We start from the raw sequence: 18566 nt of genomic DNA, 5'->3' as shown, positions 1-18566 counted from the left end.
GCTCTTGCTTCATACCTTTCTGCAGGAGAAACTGAGAAGCCCTGTGTGGTAACTCTGGAGGACGATGCAATTTATGAGGAGGAGGAGGAATTCAGACTGGTGCTGGGAACACCAAGAAGTGATTCCACATTTGGTACTTCTATTGGGGATCCGAAAGAGACCATGATCAAGATTAAGGATGAAGACGACAGTGAGGTTTATGTTAATTGTTGATTATGCAGGTAGCTGCAAATGGGAAAATGAGACTAATTCCATTCAGTGTTTGGTTCAACAGTTTTCAAAGTACCCAGTACCAAGTTTTTTCAAAAAACTGTCAAGTATTTTATATTTTGAATTTGCACCCTTTTAATCTATTCTGAATGCATCACTGTCTCTGCTTTCTGTGGGATAATGGGAAGAGAAATTCTTTTGTTTATTTCCATGCCCTTTATTGCTCTATATGTGTTGCTTTCATGAGTATCATGAATTTGACTAACTTGAAAGAGTTGTGGATGCTTTGGGTCAAATTCACAAAAAAAACCCCAAATAAACAAAAAAAACCCAAAACAAAAACCCCATAATATAATTGATAATGCTGTAAAGTGGACTCTCTTACAAGTTGTAGAGAGTCATTTAAGAAAATCAGATTTATTCCATATCTTTGCCAAGGCATTAGAATAAATAACTTGTAAAAGTAACTGCTTTCTTCAAAAGCTAAACATATTTTATCTCTAAATATTCTACTCTGGACTCCACTAAAGCAAGAACCAGGGACCAGGTATTCTCCTTTTAATAATAACTACAAAATTCTATCTGAACTCCAGCTTTCAAAATATTTCACTTCGATCATTCCAGACAGCAATCAATAAATGAAATACATTAATATCCAGGCAATCACTTTGAATTTTCAGGTTTGTTATGACCTTCTCATTTCCTTCGGACTATTCACTCTTATCTAAGGTATTTGCACTTGGTCTAGCTGACATGAGTAAATTTTTTTTTTTTAAATGTTCAGGTTTTTATTGTGGTGTGGTTTGGTTTGGTTTTTTTGTTGGTTGTTTTTTTTTTTTTTTTCACCTAGAACCAGTGATTAAATTCTCTGAAATAAAACACAGCATTCAGGAGCCTCAGGAACCTGGAGAAATTGCACTCGTAAGAATCCATGTTCTACACCTTGGTGACGGTTCTGAAGTATCTGTTGTCAGAGTGCACACTAAGGATGGCTCAGCCACCTCAGGGGAAGACTACAATCCAATGTCAGAAGGTAAGGGCTTCATTGGGTGTGGGGATGAGAAACAGTAGTTTGGAAAGTTCCTTCCTGTAAATAAACGCTGGGCAGGGAGCTGAATTCTTGTTTTGACAGGACAAGGAGTAATGGTTTTAAACTAAAGGACGGTAGATTTAGACTGGATATAAGGAAGAAATTTTTTACAATGAGGGTGGTGAAGCACTGGAAGGGGTTGCCCAGAGAGGCAGTGGAGGCCCCATCCCTGGCAACATTCAAGGTCAGGTTGGACGGGGCTCTGAGCAACCTGGTCTGGTTAAAGCTGTCCCTGCTCACTGCAGGGGGGTTGGGCCAGATGACCTCTAAAGGTCCCTTCCAACCCAAAGCATTCTATGATTCTGTGATAACCAAATGGTAAGCACTGTACTTTAGACTAGGAGTTCCTGCTTCACTTTGTGTGTTTTGGAATGGGAGATTTGAGTATTGTCTATTTTTGTTTTTCTCAAAGTTAATTGTGGGACCTGTAAGGGACTGTATTAGCATTGGATCGGAGGTGAGATCCTGTTTGTTCTGGGCTACATTGAATTTCCTAACCTGGAATGCAAAGTTCAGCCTAGCTCGGGTTGTTATCTGCCCGAGTCATGTGTTTGAGCAGAATCTGGTTCTTGAGCCTCAGGTCCCCTGAAGTGGCAGAGGGTTAGGGTATTGTTATGATAGACAGCTTAAGATGATACAGGAATATGCTCAAATTCCTGGTCCTGCTATTTTAAGGCAATGGTCTAGATCTATTCTGCTTTCATCATCCTGCAGTATGGAAGATAGATCTGCCCTAAGCACTTGCAGTAAGGAGTTGCCAGCGGTGGGATGCTTTTCATAGAAAAGCCCACTTCTGAGAGCTGGCACTGAGGTTCCCCATCTCCCAGGAAAGAGTCCAGGCCTCGAGGTTACATATGCATATTCTCTTTCTGTGACCCACTGCATTTGGATTTTGTTTTCCTCATAGTGACATGGTTTTGATGGAGTGTCACCCTCACAGGAACAGTTTATAGCCTGGATTTTGTTTTCCTCATAGTGGCATGGTTTTGATGGAGTGCCACCCTCACGGGAACAGTTATAGTCTGGTGGTTATGCAAACTCCCTGGAGGAGTAATTCTTCTACAGTGTCTCCCAGGGAGGTATGACCTTGAATACAATTACAGTAAAACGAACACGCAAGGTCTCTCATTTCTTGAGTATTCGTGCTGTTGACTAAGAGCCAGTGCTAGAAAAATGGGTGCCACTTCCTCATGACTTTTAGCAAGAAATAACAATCTTCACTTGGTTTCTGGAGGAAGGACCACAGATGCCTATTTCTAATAGACTGTTCTTGTCTTAGGATTTCATGTGGATCAACATGCCTCCTAAAGGCCTAATGCCAAGTATGTTGACTTTTCAGTTCAAAGTGCAGTTTTGGATCCTGCTTAAATATGCACCACAAACGGAGCCTGAGACGGTATCCATACTGGCATAATAATGAACCTGGGACTGTTCCTTGGCATGCAGACCCACTCTGACCATTCTTTGCCGCTGAAGCAGGATCTCTGCATGAAAACTGCATCCCTGGCCAAAACTAATTCTGAACTGTGTCTGGGAATTTTTTGGAAGAAAGCTAGTTGGCTTGGTGCAAAATCATGTCAGAATATTATGGGTTTCTATTATTTTAAGTAGCCCAGCAAGTTATCGATATCAACTTGTTTTTCTGTCCAGTAAAAGTGGATGAGTTTTACTTGGTCATTGCGCTGAATCATAGAATCATAGAATCGTTTAGGTTGGAAAAGACCTTTAAGATCATCCAGTCCAACCATTAACCTAACATTACCAAGTCCACACTAAAACAATTAAGAACAGATGCTAACAGCTCAGTCTACTAGTACATTTTACTTAGAGCAAAAACATGTTATTTCAACAGATAAGTTACTTGAACACAGTTGACAAAGAAAACAATTGTTTGGGTCTTGGTTTTGTGTTAATTTGTTGGGTTTTTTTAAAATCAGATATTGAATTTGGAGAAGGAGAAACCGAGCATTTTGCTGAAGTAGAGATTCTTCATGACGGCATAAGAGAAATGCGAGAAGCATTTACTGTCCACCTGAAAGCTGATGAGAACATGGTAGCAGAGACGCAGGTAACCATTGCTGACAACAAAAGTTGCCATTTGTAACGATTCTTTTTTTATTTGTATAAAACCATCTGAAAAAACATGTACTCACAGCGTGCACAACAGGCTGGTATTCATACGCTCCTGTGGCTAGTTTGGTGCATGTCTGCCTAAACGCTGGTATAAATTAGCTGTAAATCCACACTCTTTGAACAAAGTCTAGAAGCACTGAATTACAAATTTTATGTGTGACCCATGATATGCTTCGCAGAGAGCTTGGCAGTGGAGAGCGCTCTTGTTCTTTCCAAGTTATTGGTATACATCTTAGGAAAGTATAGTACACCAACTGGCTTGTCAAAACCTCTTCTGACTTTTCCCATTACATCAAAAGACTTAAAAATATAAAAAAGGAAAGCAAGAAGCTGTGATTAGTAGTTTTTCTTCGTATTAATAGTGTCTCTGGCTGCTAGAGACCCAGAACAACACAGAGACCGCGTTGGTCCCTCTCTAAACACGTGCAGAGAGATGTGGCAGCAGCAGCTGCAGCCGTACTGTGGTGCTCTGGTCAGTGCTCTGCGTCACTTTGTATGCCCAAGTGCAGCTCCCTGAGGCCTTCTCACCCATTCCATGGTAGGAAGACTGTGGGCAGGGAGGAAGGCACAAATGGGGACTGATGGGCATAGATTTGTCTCCCATTTCTTCCTTTATTTTGTTGAAGCAGGGGAGAGCACAGCAAGTGTTAGAGCTACTACATTTCTGAAGAGCACCACCTGCCATTTTGGGCTGTATTTAAGATCTAATTTGATTCAAACACTAGCAGCTTCTTACTTCAATACTACATACAGCAAATTACTACATGCAGAGAAATTATGGCTCTGGCATCCATTACATCATGTATATTATACCTTCATAAATTTGTAGGCCAGTGTTTTAAAAACAGAGGCTCTAAAGTTAACACGCAGTCTTTATACTTAAGTTGTTAAAAGCCTAAACTGGCTGTCAGGTGAGATCAAAGTGATATGTAGGCTGAAGCTACTACATGGTCTCTGGAATTAGTTTAGGAGAGTTTGGGGGCTTGTTTTTGTATTTTATGTTTGTGGTAAGGTTTTGGGGGGGTAGGTGAATCAGCAGTGAAGTTAAACATGGGAAAATGAGGAGGAAAGGTGGTGTTCTAATGTTTGTCTTTGTTTCTTACTAACACGATCTATTTTAATTGGCAATAAATTAAATTAGTTTTCCCCAAGTTGAGTGTGTTTTCCCCATTAGAGTGATTGGTAAGCAATCTCCCTGTCTTTAGCTAGACCCACAAGCTGTCTCATCCTATTTCCTCCTCCTGCCATGCTGAAGATTGGGAGCGAGTGAGCAACTGGGTGACTGTTTGCCAAGGCTAACTTCTTTTTTTTTAAAGAAAAATTGGAATATTTTTATTTCCCTTTTCCTAGTGTTTGGGGAATTAATTCTTCCTTAAATTTTTAGCTAGTAGCTGGTGAACAGCTTTTAAGTGGAAAATCTTTAAAAACCACTGAGGACTGAATCTTCCTTAATACAAGTCACCATTTTATTGAAGAATGCTGGGTAAAACCGGAATGAGCTTGGTGACAGAAATTAAGTTGCAGGTGCTACTTCTCCTTCTCCCTCCATTCCTTATTTTCAGCAATGGCATTTTCAACCTTTTCTCTCTCTCAACTCAGACGAGTAAAGCCATTGTGTACATTGAAGAAATGGACATTGTTGCAGATGTGATATTTCCAGCTGTGCCCCAGGTTGTCTCACTGATGTATGGCGATACTGCTAAAAGCAAAGAGAATCCACACCCTCCAACTGGCTATCCTGTTGTCTTTTTAACAGTAAGACTTGTTTCTGCATGCTTTTGTCCAACTTATTCATTCCATGCTCTGGAGCATGTAAGAAAACTGAAAAATTATTTGTTCTGGAAAATGCCAACTAAAAGCAGCAGGCTGTTACTGCGTCACAGATGCTTGCATAAGTCTTTCTGCTGACCTAACTCAGAACGAGAGCTTCCAAGAGAGGGTCACTAACACCCCTAACCTGTGACAGCTTCTTCTGCAGTGAGTGTTTCTTGCTGACCTAAATAGGTCTTTGGTACTGGGCTGTGCTGTCAAACTAATCAGTTCCAGGAGATTACTGGGACACATGGAATTAGGGCCAGAAAAAGAGAGATCTCTAAACTCAAAGCTGAACAGACAGGAAGGTGAGGAGGAAGAGGTAAGTGCTGCCCAAAAAAGGTCTGGGGCTGGGCCATACAGAGCTTTCCAGAAACCGTTTGCACCCTGGGCTTTGTGAGCAGGACTGTGCCATGAGCAGCTGAGCAGCAGATTTTACCAAAGTTGACTGAACAGCCTCTGGTATCAGCCATCTGTCCCATCTGCAGGAGACTGCTCTCCCAGACAGAGCTGGCAGAGGGACACGTACTTGTGTGCCTGCTGCTTCAGGTGTTTTAAACTGTTGATCAAGGATGATTTTGGGGGGGGGGGGGGGTGGGCAACAGGGAGCTGAATTCTGCACTAGCAAAAAGCACACACGCATCTTCAGTCCTGCTTGATTCTGCTGGGGGAGCAGCAACAGACTGCAGGGGTGGGTGCAGTTGTAACTTGGCAGGTCTTTGCCAGGGATGTGTGAATTCAGGCCGTTCATTTTATGTTTCTAACAGTTTCTAGTTTATTAGGGTGGTTTCACATGGGGCTTTTTCAAGTTAGGGTGTCTGAATTTGGGAGACCTGATTTTGATGTCAAATAAGAGTTCAGTTTTTGGAGTTAGTCCTAGTGTTTTCCAGGTTTACATGGTCAGAGATGACACATGTATTGTAACAACAGCTCACTACTATCTGGGGTTTGGTTTTTTGTTTGTTTGTTCTTAGTTTTAATTTAAAAAGCCCCATGGCATTCATTCATATCCCATCAATTAAGGGGAACATAGCGTGCCTGCATAAAGGTCTTATTTTGCTGATACAGTTTTCGTAGCAAGCACGGTACTGTTAGAATAATGCTTAACAGTTTGCGTGCCTGGAGCAGGTGTAGGTAAGAATAGATAACCTCCTCTACTTTGTGTAAATGCCAACCCATAGGCACGCAATCCCAAGTATTCAGACTATGATAAAACTGGTTCCATCTGTGCCACGGAGCATATCAACGATACTCTGACCCTGTACCTCTGGCTTGTCAGTGTTCCAAGTGGGAGTGATGGTGTCACCAGCCCGATGAGGGAAGTAGATTCCAACACTTTTATTTTACCAGCACCAAATCCATCTCCCTGGACTCTATATACTTCCAGGCAGGCTCCAGGCTTCAGTGTGCAGCTCGAGCTGTGAATGCCAATGGTGATGCAGGTCTGGAGCTGCTAAGTCCAATTTTCACAGTAAACAGAGAGGAAGGTACGTTGTTAATGATGGGAATTAGGTAGCCTTTCTTGGGAAAAGATGAGATAGTGTTTGCAGCTGACGGTGGTCTGCTATGGGATGTTCTATGTTTTGGTTTAGGGCATTAGTGCTCATGTTAGTTAATTTTTTTTTCATACATGTATGGGACTGTTCTAGTGAAAGGCAAAAACATCTTGTAATCGTCTCATCAGCTCTGGTATTTCAAGAATTTGCACCCATCATAGGTCATGTGTAAAAGATTGGTGAGTATATGGTGACAATAATTTTTTACACCTAAGTTGACTAGTGACTAGAGCAGAATTTGACTTCCCCAGTCTTGGGTCCTTTGCTTTTCTCAATATATGTATTTCAAATACACCTCTATTTCCATGTGGTTTTAAACAACACAGCTACTGACACTGGGAGCAGATTGCAGGTGTATTGAATTTGATGTTGTCTAAAGACAGTTAAAATACAGGTGCTGAAAAAGGGTGGGGGCATGAAATCCATGTGGAAATTCAGATATTGCAGCACTGCATGCATAACTCTGCTGAGAACTTAGGCTATGCCTCAGAAGGTAAGGGGACATCCTAACTCTCAGTTTAGCCCGCATCCCTCAGGTTTCTTAACTGTGATCTGCATCTAGATGTGTATGTCTAATCTGTTGCTTTTTCTCAGAAATTCAGATGAGGAAAATGCATTTTTTTGCTCAGTCCATTAGTGACTAAACAGTTACTTGGGAGTTACTTTAAAGTCCTATTCTGCCCAAATTAAAGCAGGAGCCCGACTTTACTGCATCTCAGGATTCAAGGGGCCAAAGTGTTGGGTGCTGGGGAGTGACTCTTCTCTGTCCCTTTAGACTAAAATGGTTCATTTAGCTTCTGTAATTAAATACTGGGTGAGAAAAGCACTAACCAACTATGCAAGTGGGTCAGGCTGTACTTCCTCAGCTCTCTGGTTTGTGCAGTTCAGTCCTTCTGCTACATGGAGTCCTCCACCTCCATCTCCTCCAGCCACAGTGCAAAACCCCTGGGTAGGAGTGAACTGTGTGGGAAGAACTGAAAAAGTTTTGTGTTACCAGGGTATTGGTGATGGTCCTGTTGTAGTGACAGTAGCCTGTCAACAAAACAAGGCAAGGCTTGTGAATAGGGGCAGCATTTTCTGTTAAGATCACAAGTTGGGCAAGGAAGGGATGCTTTTGGGCAAGTAATCTGGACTGAAATCCATCAAGGTTTTAGGCAGCTGTGTTCATGCTCAGTGGCTGAAAAGTAGCTCCCTTGAGACTTTCCATCGTTAGGAGGTTAGGCAGCAGCCTGTGAAGTTTTCAAGGTTCCCTGAGGCTCCTAAGTGTTAGATTTATAGGACTAAAGTGGCCCTTATGCACCATAGCTCTTCTGTGGGTTTACTGCTATGCTCCTAACGTGCCAGTTCTTTGTGTAATTTATCAGAAATGATCTTTGCCTCAGTCATACACAGAAAAAGAACAAACATGAAATACCTCTCCAGTCTTAAGTGGTGGACCCTGCAGAATGGCACAAACTGCCACTATGTATTTTAGTTAGCTGTTGTCTGCAAGATGTTGGCTCCCCTCTGGCAGCCTGTTTTTTGTGGCAAGAGCTCAGGTGTGGTTGTGGACTGCCCTACCCTTCACCTCAGTAAGTGATGGCTGCCAAGGTAAATGCTGATGTAAATTCCACCTCCCCATTTCTATGGAGGAAGAACAAATTCAGATCAGGAAGAGGTCAGGTTCCTCAGCGCTGCTGGGCATTGAAGGGTTTCCATACTTCTGCCCTTGTCTCTCCAGAAAACAGACTTCTTGGGCCCTAGGAGCCAGACCAGGCAGCATGGGCAGAGCTGGGAGGAACTCCCTAATTAGCATGTCGACATTTCTGCATTTTTCTGACCTAGCGCTGTGGACAGACATCTCCAAGCTGCTTAACGCAGATACGACACAGTTTAGCAGGCATCTCCCAACCTGTCTTTCCCCTTTGCTCAGGTCTTTGCCAACCTCGCATCCCAGGAACAGTAGGAGCAGAACCTTTCTCAGCTAAAATTCACTACATGGATCCAGATGATCCTGACCATCACAATCTGATCCGACTAACAGTGACAATGCCCCATATGGATGGTAAGCATCAAGTGGTGAGAGTTAATTAACCCACACTGCTTTGGACTTTTCTTCTCCCACAGTTGTTTGCTGTATTGTGGCAGAACCATGAATAATCCATGTTTAATGAACAACTTGCCAATTGCAAGGTTAATGTATTGGTGAAACACCGGGCATCCTTAGCTCCTGTGTTTCTAGGCCCAAGCTCTAAAAATATGTTCACAAGCAGTTAATGAATTCTCCATTTTCCATTCAGGATGTTAAAGGGTCATGTGACATTTATGTTTTAGGAATGCTGCCGGTTATCTGCACGCACCCCTTATCCAACTTTGAGCTAACACTTAGCCCAGATGGCACTCGTGTAGGACACCACAAGTGCTCCAACCTACTAGATTATATGAGATCCAGACCAAACATAGGTTTATTACAGAGGAAACTAAGAACCCCAAAGTGATTGGAGAAATGTCACCTTACCAGTACAGCAGTGTTCTGCGGTCTGCCAAAACCTTGTGTTTCTACCAGAACCTCAACCTTGAGGCTTGCCTTTGGGAATTCAACAGTTACTACGACATGTCTGAGTTGCTGACGGACTGCAGTGGCTCCATTGGCACAGATGGGCAGGTATGTGGCACTGAAGCGCCTTCCTTTGAGGAAGCACAAGTCCAACAGAAAGTGTTACTAAGGATTGCATAAGAAAGGATTTAATCACGATGCAGGCAGTTTGGTATGTGTTCCCTTAGCACAAATGTTTTAGAAGTACAGATTTGTTCCTTTCCACTGTATTTCTGTGCACAGATATGATTCATCTTCCTGGTAATTGAGCACAGCTTACTGCATTGCTGTTGCTCCTAGTCTGGATTTTAGAAATTCTGCTTTTTTGACTCAAAGAGCTTTTCCAAACTCTATACGTGCTTGTGTTATCACCCAAAGCCTGTGTAGCAGCATATTCAAAGAAGAGGCTACAATTTTATTGTCTTATAGAAGTAAGCTGTATGTGTAAAGTACGTTACTGATGCTGAAAGTGTGTTTTAAGGCTATGTAAAAAATGCTTTTTTACAAAAAAAAAACCAAACAAACCACTTTTTTAATTAGAAGCTCTAATTTAGGTTTACAGTATTTGGTCTTTAGGCAGAGCTGTCAAGTAGGGTGAGATTTTATAAACAGAAGCTTGGATGACAAGGAACAAACACACGTGATTTTCCTGAGTAAAACAGGCCATCATTCCAGGACTTTGATATGAATTAGATCAACATTGATCACAGAGCAGGTATGGGGGCTCCCCTGCACAGTCTCTGACGGCACATTGCGTTTACTTGGAAAATAATGCAACGCACAAGCGCCCTACAGCAACTGCACTTACATTGGAGGAAATTGCAGGGGGCTGTAGAGCCTCTGGTCAGACTTCAGCTTGAATCAGCCTTGTCTCAGCAGCTTGATGCTTTCCCATTCCCTAGGTGCTCAACTGTTAACCTTCTCAATTGATGCTTAGTGGCCAAAGATTTATTTACTAATTATCTGCTTGGCTGCCCGTTCTGGTTGGTTGTTAGTTGCTTGATGGAGAGAGACCTTCTTGACTCAGACCACAGTTTTAAATTGCAGTGTTCTGGGGTGCCATAATCCATAGAGTTCAATCTATTGTAAGGTAGGTGTTACTTACAAGACTCATTTCTAAATTTCTGTTTAATTTCTGAATGCCTAAGGAATCTGGTGGTTCTCATCTGCAATTTTAATTTAGGCCACCTTCAATTTCTGTGGAGTTTGTTTTGAAGGCTTTTTTTTTTTTTTAATTCCAAGGTAAAACAAAATCTTAGATGGTCCTTATTTGGAGAGGTATGAACCCTGTTATGTTAAACTGGCAAAGATTTGAGGACACTATCAAGTGAGGTGATTTGCAGGACCTGAAATAATAGTGATGTCAGTAACAGATGTTAAATGTTTCTGTGCAGGTTTTTTTGCTTAGGTTTAAAGAGTGCAGTTCATGAGACTGCCAGGTTGACAGTGTAAGTAATTTTCTTTTCAGGTTGCATGCAGTAACCTGGTACCTCAATGTTTTTCAGGTCTTAAATCTGGTGCAGTCGTATGTAACTCTGTGGGTGCCTCTCTATGTCCCCTATGCCTTCCACTCCCCTGCTGCCACTGGTGGCTGGCAACATTTTGATTTGCAGCCTGAACTGAGACTCACCTTTGTGTACAGCACGGCTGTCCTGTGGAAAGATGGGATAGGCAGCCCTCCTGAATCAGAGCTCCAAGGTGAGCTGTTTCAGATGCTGTCATTTCTAAACTCCATCCTGTTCAGCCTTCTGATGATGGGAGATGCATGGTCAGTAACTTGATGCTTTTTAGCCTTGAGAATCTCAAAAGTTGTAACAGCATGCTGACTCCCTCAGTCAAAACACCCACCCAAAGGACAATTATGTTTGGTTTTCAATGCCATGTGTTACTAAACTAGATGTTTTGAATTTTCCCTCAACCGCATGCTGCTTTTAATCTATAAAAAAATGAGACAAATTAGTGCACAGACCAACTCTAGAGCAGACGTTCTTATGGAGAGAGAGACACCAGTGCTGAAGCGGAACACAGTTACAGGGCAACGGGAGCACTTACGCAGCCCTGTGCAGGGGAAGTGCATGCAAAAGGGACCTTACTGGAGTGAGCAGCCTTGGTGTCTGCATGACAAAAAGTCCCAGACCTCTTCTTCCTCCTGCCTGCACTCTGTTATATCAGCATACGTGGATATGTTTCAGGTGAGTCTGGTCTTATGTCAGCAAAAGGGAGAAAAAAAATCTGCCTTAATGGATTGAACCATTAGCAGGTGTAAATGAGTGCTTTTCTACTGAAGTTGGTGTGTTTGGAGATCCATTTCAAAACAATCAATGTGACAAGGTTTAATGTCTGTTATGAGAAGCTGGATTTTTCCCCACATGTGGCAAAACCTTCTTAGCTCCTGCTGAGCGCAGGAGTCAGTAGGAACTACTGTGGCCCCAAAGCGTGTGCCTCTAATAGGGCAGAAGAGGCTTGCTTAAAAGTGACTTGCTTCTGTGAGAGGGACACAGCCCAGTTACTCAGCTCTTGCTGAGCTGGCTGTATAGGAGCAATTTGCATTCACTAAAAATCTGGCCAAAATAATCCTCAGAGAAATTTAGTATGTTAGATTTGGACATTGACACGTTTGATTCCCACCACCACTGTGGCAAGGTCAGTCCTTCAAAGGCCTGATAGTAGGTATTCTATATTAGTCCTCATTTTACAGAGAAGTAGAGGAGAGAGAGCGTGTGTCAGCGCCTTGCCTGTGCTGCTGAAGTGCCTGACGGTGCTGGCGCACACGCTTCCTGCATGAGGTAAAGCACCATGATCGTAAATAGCAATATCCAATTTTGTGAAAGTATTTATGGTCCTGCTGGGAATTCAGCGTCACCTCAGGGGCAACGTGAATTAAAAAAGTGATTGTTCAGAGACTGTGGAGAAGTGCTCGTTTCTCTAATCTTTTCACAGGTGCGAGATTACTCAGGTACTTAATGCTGTGAAATTCATCCCTTGTACTGCTGTGCCTGGTTAGCAATATGCCCTTGCTGTCGACAGTCTGCAACCCATGGGACCCAATTGCGTTTGATATGGACATCAGGTTCCAACAGGTACACCACACCGTTTTACTTGGACTTACACATATTTTCATGAAGCCAAAAGCAAGTTTAGACTGAAAGGTGTGGGTGTTCTGTAACCACTGAAAGAGATGTTCTCGCATAGGACATCCAATACCAGTTGTCAAGAGAGAATCGTGGAGTATTTCAGATTGCTTCAGAAGTAGTTTTACAGTGCTTGTAGATTGTTCTAGATCTCATCTTCTCAGGTGAGATAAAATCAAACTAAATTTTTTTTCCAGTAATTAGAATCTTATTTTTCCATTTATGTACTTCATAGTCCAGCCTATTCCCAAGTACTTTGCTGCTTTTTTTAGGAAGGTGGGGGCTGAAGGGGGAAGGAATTTGAGTTCTAAGTGAGATTGTTTTCAAAAATACTTTGTAGTTCTGAGGTTGATTTTTAAAACTGAGATTCAGTGTAATAGAATTGTATTAAGAGGGTCTTTTTCTCAAGCAGTGGGAAACACTTCATTCAGAGTTCGTGTGGCTTTGTGACAATTTTCCTATATATATTAAAGCAAAAAAAAAAAAAAAAAAAAAAAGAAAAAAAGGCAGTGCACCAAGTAGCAGTAACTTACTATTGTAGACTGTTACAAAGACCAGATTTTCTGTTGCAGTTAGCTTGAGGAATGACTTCAGTAGCACTTGCAGACCGAGGGCTCTGAATCTGAATCTGAGACTTAGCTTCCAGTGAACATACCAAACTTTTTAAAACCTCTTTGGATAGCATTGCATCCTTCAGTCAATACATAAAGAATGACCTGATTTTTGGTTTTTTCCCCAAAGTACTGGATACCTCAGAGGCCTTGTCCATGTCAGTCAGAGCCGCTCAGGTCTTTTGACCATTAGAGCTGCTCTTCAGCCTTCTGCTTCATTATCCAGTTGCATGGCATGTGTGGCAAGTGTGGAGACAACTGTATTACATGCAAACTAACTGAATGTCTCAGTCTTGTTTGGTCAAATTGGTGTTGAATTTAATTTAAAGATACCGCTTCAGCAATAGTCTTTCTGCTGCCTCTGCCTTGTAATGCAGGACATGAATGCTACACAGGAAGAGGAAAATAATTTAACGAGGAAGGAAATAACTGGAGTTGTGGTGGCATTTGCATATTAAGTTAATTTTTCACTTCTGTGTATATAATCACACCCTTATGACTATTACCCTAGATGCTGGGTTTATTGTGGTCGACAAAATTAAGTAGTGGTGTGAGAGTTTAGTTCTTTGCCTTATTTCTGTATTGGAGAGCCATTTGCCTTCTGTTCCACTCTACATCTCATCTCCCTGCCATTACACATCTGGTAGGTCTTGCAGCACTCCGGAGTGCCGGAGTCACAGGGCAGGCACAGACCTGTGGCCCGGTGCCAGCTTCCTCCATCCAAATGTGCTGGGCTCCGTCGGGCTCCTGCAGCCACGAGGTGTTTGTGGTGGGGAAGGCAGAAGGGTGGTGACTGGGAGGGATCTACTGTTGTACCAGGGGGATGAACCCACTTGCAGGACAACTCCTGTGATGGCTCCAGGCGTGGGCCATTAGCCAGGTTACTTTTCCAGGCAAATTGCAGGCGGCTTCTAGGTCGGAAGTGGAACGTGCACAGTGCAGCCGGGCGTGAGTAGGGGCAGATGAGGTTTCCCATCCTGTGCTCGTTGGTCTGGATATGCAGATTGTTGTTTAGAGTAGGGGAAATGAGTTGGTGTTGAGATAGGTTCTGGTCCTGATCTAGTTTTATTGGGTCCCCCAGTTTTATTGAGCCCTGTTCTCGCAGTAACTTTTGCAAGTGTCACTGAAAAGATACATTGCTGCCCTGTATCTGAGGAAACAGATATCTTTTGCTGGTTTACTCGGCAACATTGAAATAAAGCACTACAGTTGTGTATTTTAATGGGTCATGATGAGAAGCGCAACAGGAGGTTTATGTATACATGTAGGAGGGATTCTTACAAATGCTGCGTACTACTGAAAGGTTTGATCAGCACATCACTACTATGGCAATGGCATACAAAGATCATTGTAAAGCTACAACCAAGGCATTGTTTGGATCATTTAGTTTCACTTTTCCCCACGGGTCAGTGACCCAGTGGCAGCAGAGTTCAGTCTAAATACTCAAATATTTCTGCTGTCCAAAAAGGAGCTTTGGATACCTGATGGGTCAATGGGATTTGGAGAAGGAGCTGATGTAGCCTTTCCTAAAGGTAAAACGTCAATTGCACGTTCAGCATAAATCAGAACCACTTTTAACAAGAGCTGAATATGTATTTTACTAGTTTTATAATCCCTACATGGTCTGTGTACTTCCACTGCAGAAAAGTAAAATACAGAAGCACTAAAATACGGTGTAATTTAGTGTAATTGAAACAGGCTTTGGTTCTGTTCATGGGCTCTGAGAGGAAAAGCATTCCAAAGAAAGGTGCAGAATTTAGGTGCATATATCTGAAACCGCAGTTGTGAAAACTCTTGCTCAGTCACTGCATAATCACAGATTCCCCTCAGTCTGGTTGTTTTGCTTTGAAGCTGCCCACACTAGAACTTTTTGCAGTTCTTTTTGCAGCCCCCCCATTTTGAGGGGGCTAAGTAATTTCAGTGCTTAGGTTATTCTAGTCAGAAGTGCAGGAATTGAATACTGGTACACCTGAGGCTCCTTGACTTGGTCATGCAGCTGTTCTCTGTTGCAGGCTGGATGCACAGTAACTGCAGCTGGCTTCAGCCAAGCTGCTCAGACTCATTCTTGACTTTTTTTGAGTTCTGGCCCAGGGCAGGTGCTTTCACACACTGTACTCACTGACTGGAGCTCTTATTAGGTTCCAGGGAAACTCCTGGTAATGGCAGTATTGGATCAGAAATAATTTTGATTTTAATTGGTCCCTTATTTGAGTTATCAGTTTGAAACCCAAATGTCCTGTTAAGAACTTTATTTTGCTTGATATAATGCTATCAGGTTTGGTAGTTTCTTATACGTGAATACGGGTTGCCCTCTAGTGAAGAGAAGGGAAAAGCTTGCTTAAAAAAGAGCTGCACTGTAAGAACCACATGTTAGTACAAATTGTAACAGAAAATAAGACTAAAGCACATGACAAATTAGTAGTAACGGTGATGAAACATGCTGTCTTCATGTGCAAAGGGAAATACACTTAAAACTAGATAATTCCTGTCCTGCAAATTTTTAAGAACAATGGTTTGGTAATAACTTGATTTAATAATTTTAAATTGACTGGTATAATGTAAAATGTGTGAATCTGCTTTACTAGGTTCTGAAATCTATGGCCGAGTGATGGTGGATCCAGTTCATAATCTAGGTGGCTCCTTCAGCTGCAACATCGAGAAGGTGTTCCTTTGCACTGGTGCCGATGGGTACGTGCCCAAATACAGCCCAGACAATCAGGAAGATGGATGCCTGGCTGACTCGCCCTCCCTCTTGTACCTTACGTACCAGATTCAAGATGCTGGTATGTAAACAAAGAGTTATAGTAACAGGCAAGTTTTAGATCCCTCGTTTCCATGTGAATCTGGAAATATGAAACTTACTTCCTTTAGGATAAAGCTCAACCTGAGACACAAGCAAGAGCCTTTGGAAACCTGGAGTTTCACGCTACATTAGCAGCTGATCGTGCAGATGCTTTTCCTCTAGTAAATCAGCCTGGTTCTGATGGTTTCAGCCTGTCATCCGCTCCACTCTTCCAGGTAAGTTGCCCAATAAGCGTATCACAGAAATTCTTTCACACTCAAAGACGACTGCGGTGGAGAACAGAGCGTGCAGGTAATCACGGGCACTATGTTAGCCAGCGACAGACTTTGGCAACACATCTACTTTGTTCCCCCTGCCGAACAGCACAGAGGCGACGGCAGCGTTGCTTTGCAACACTGAGCTCCCCTTCTGCGGCCTTGCTGTTATTGCAGACCTGTGCGCCTGTGACTGGGAGCACAAGTCACTGGTTTAGCTTACCGTGGGGGCCTTTTTACACAGGAGAAAACTAAGAAATTAGACTTTATTTTCTTGCAGCTGGGGGGGGGGGGGGGTAATTGGTTTGTATATGATACAAAATGAAAGATGCATCCTGCTTTAAGTCAGATTAATTCAAATTCCTGAAGTCTTTTTTTGGTATCCTGAAGTGGGGTGGTTCTTGCCTAAATTAAGACCAGTGCTTTGTTAGGTAAATGCAGTAGCCCTTCCTGCATTAGCACTAGAAAAAGGCTCTCTTAAACACAGTTTATCTCTCTGACCTACTTCAGCAGTCTGCATTAAGGAAAGATTAATCCTGTCTCCAAGTGCCTATTTCTGCTGTTGACTTTAATTAGACACATTTGGCAGCAAATGTGGGCCATCTGTCTGGATGAATCTGATGCCTGGTGTTTTCCAGTTTATAGTAGATGTGCATGAGGGGATTGTTCTGGGTTGTTGGGTTTTTATGTGTTTGTTTTTTCTTTTAAGGTGGCAGCTGGCCGAGAATGGTACATTCACACTATTTACGCAGTCCGATCGAAGGAAAATGCACAGAGGCACAATGGCAAAAGAAGTCTTGACTACCACCACGTGTGTTGTCCTCTGCTAAAGGAAGAGTTAGCACCACAGCCTTTAAACGCAGCAGAAGAGCCAACCCAGACATCCCGGTCTTCATGCAAGACATTGGAGCAGATAAAAACAGGGGCACGAATATTCAGCATATTGCACTTGACCGTTCTGACAAAGCTGTCGTCATGCAGCGAGACGTGGTCCCAGCTGGTGTGCCGCATCACAGGCCAGTTCTGGCAATCACAAGCAGGGACTCTGGAAACAGCATTGTGCCCGCTCCTGGAGCTTGGCAGGAGTGCTGCTGCTGCTCTGCACTGTGGTCATAACTCCTTTTTTGTTGAAGCGGAGGGAACGGCCCTCCGCTGGGAACAGCAAGGTGCCCATCAGCCACGCCAGCAGCGGTGGAACTATGACCACATGACACAGCAGCGGCGGCAGCTCAGAAGTCTAGGCAATTTCTTGGTGCTTCTCTTTTAACATGTCATTTCACCAAAAAGCACTCTCAAATCTAGCGCTTGGCTGGCTCCTTTGCACAGACAGGTGGCGGCTCTGGTTCAGTTATTTGTAATGGGCAGCTATTTCCGACAGGGTTGTGCACTCGGTTCATGTGTGAGTGACTGACTCATAGACTTCAAACTAGTACTGCATGGATGGGAGTTGATGCTTTTTTTTTTTTTTTTTTTAAAAAAAAACCCTAGTTTTTCTTTAATGTGTTGACTATATGTTTTGAATATATGTAAATGTGCGTTATATTCACCATGAAAGGCTGGTGCTTAGAATGATGCTGGTTTTGATTACATGCACAGTATCTAGCTTTCATGTAACTGTTTCGGGGGGGTGGTTCTTGTTTTTTTTTTTTAAAATAATTACTGCTGTGGAAGGAAGAAGGTAGTAGTACTAGAATGGAAGTGAAGTAGTAGATGACAGTGTTCCTTTAAATGAGCGACACTTAACAGTTTTGTCTCAGATTTTAATGGGGACCTCAGATGTATGGACAGCGGTGGGAGACTGACAGAGGTAAGGCTGTAATTGCAATTATCTGTAAGGAGAGCATTACACGTGCTCAATGAGAATTAGAACGATATTGTAAAGACACACTAGAAAAATAGTTATGTTAGTGCTTAGGCGCTGGCATTAAGTGCTTTCAAACATCCTTAAACAGATTCTTGTACTTCAGAACACTACTAATGACCGTGTTTCCATTTTGTACAATAATTGCCTACCTTCCTTTGCATGATACAGACATTATAGCATCAAAATGCAGGCAAATACTTCTAAAAGGTAGCTTCTTTTGCCAGGTGGCACTGGGGGAACACACTTGTATCATCTAGAGCAAATACTTTGCTTCGTTTACTTCTGCTTGAAAGAAAATGGATTTTCTGTAACTAGTAGGATGCCATTTGCAAGATGAAGGTTTAGTTCCTTTCACTTTCTGCATACTGGCACTTGAGAATTGTTAGCACAAATGGAGCTCCTCAGCTATTTACTAAATCTTTCCCTTCTGCTTCCTCTAAACATTTTTATTTAGGCTAGTTGTAACCAAGCAATCGCGGCTTGTTGTCGTTTGGGTTTTTGATGGTGTTTGGGTTTTTTTTGTGAGA

At 42.6% G+C, this 18566-nt stretch overlaps 1 protein-coding gene across 1 annotated transcript in view; it reads left to right on the top strand.

Annotated features, from left to right (window-relative positions):
* Positions 1–17309, top strand: part of FREM3 (FRAS1 related extracellular matrix 3) — a 113049-nt gene extending 95740 nt beyond the window's left edge. Inside the window, 19 exon segments of the mRNA XM_075709437.1 lie at positions 26–190; positions 1061–1243; positions 3238–3368; positions 5033–5188; positions 6427–6585; positions 6588–6732; positions 8714–8845; positions 9115–9219; positions 9222–9445; positions 10882–11144; positions 11337–11568; positions 12317–12337; positions 12339–12401; positions 12403–12456; positions 14506–14650; positions 15704–15901; positions 15997–16136; positions 16885–16984; positions 16987–17309. Coding sequence (XP_075565552.1) covers positions 26–190; positions 1061–1243; positions 3238–3368; positions 5033–5188; positions 6427–6585; positions 6588–6732; positions 8714–8845; positions 9115–9219; positions 9222–9445; positions 10882–11144; positions 11337–11568; positions 12317–12337; positions 12339–12401; positions 12403–12456; positions 14506–14650; positions 15704–15901; positions 15997–16136; positions 16885–16984; positions 16987–17291 — 2921 coding nt within the window. The 3' untranslated portion in view covers positions 17292–17309.
* The last annotated feature ends 1257 nt before the right edge of the window (positions 17310–18566 follow it).

This window comes from Pelecanus crispus, chromosome 4 (genome assembly GCF_030463565.1).
Source record: "Pelecanus crispus isolate bPelCri1 chromosome 4, bPelCri1.pri, whole genome shotgun sequence".
NCBI lineage: Eukaryota > Metazoa > Chordata > Aves > Pelecaniformes > Pelecanidae > Pelecanus > Pelecanus crispus.
The sequence above is the reverse complement of the archived record's forward strand: the minus strand, read 5'-3'. Positions and strand labels throughout refer to the sequence as shown.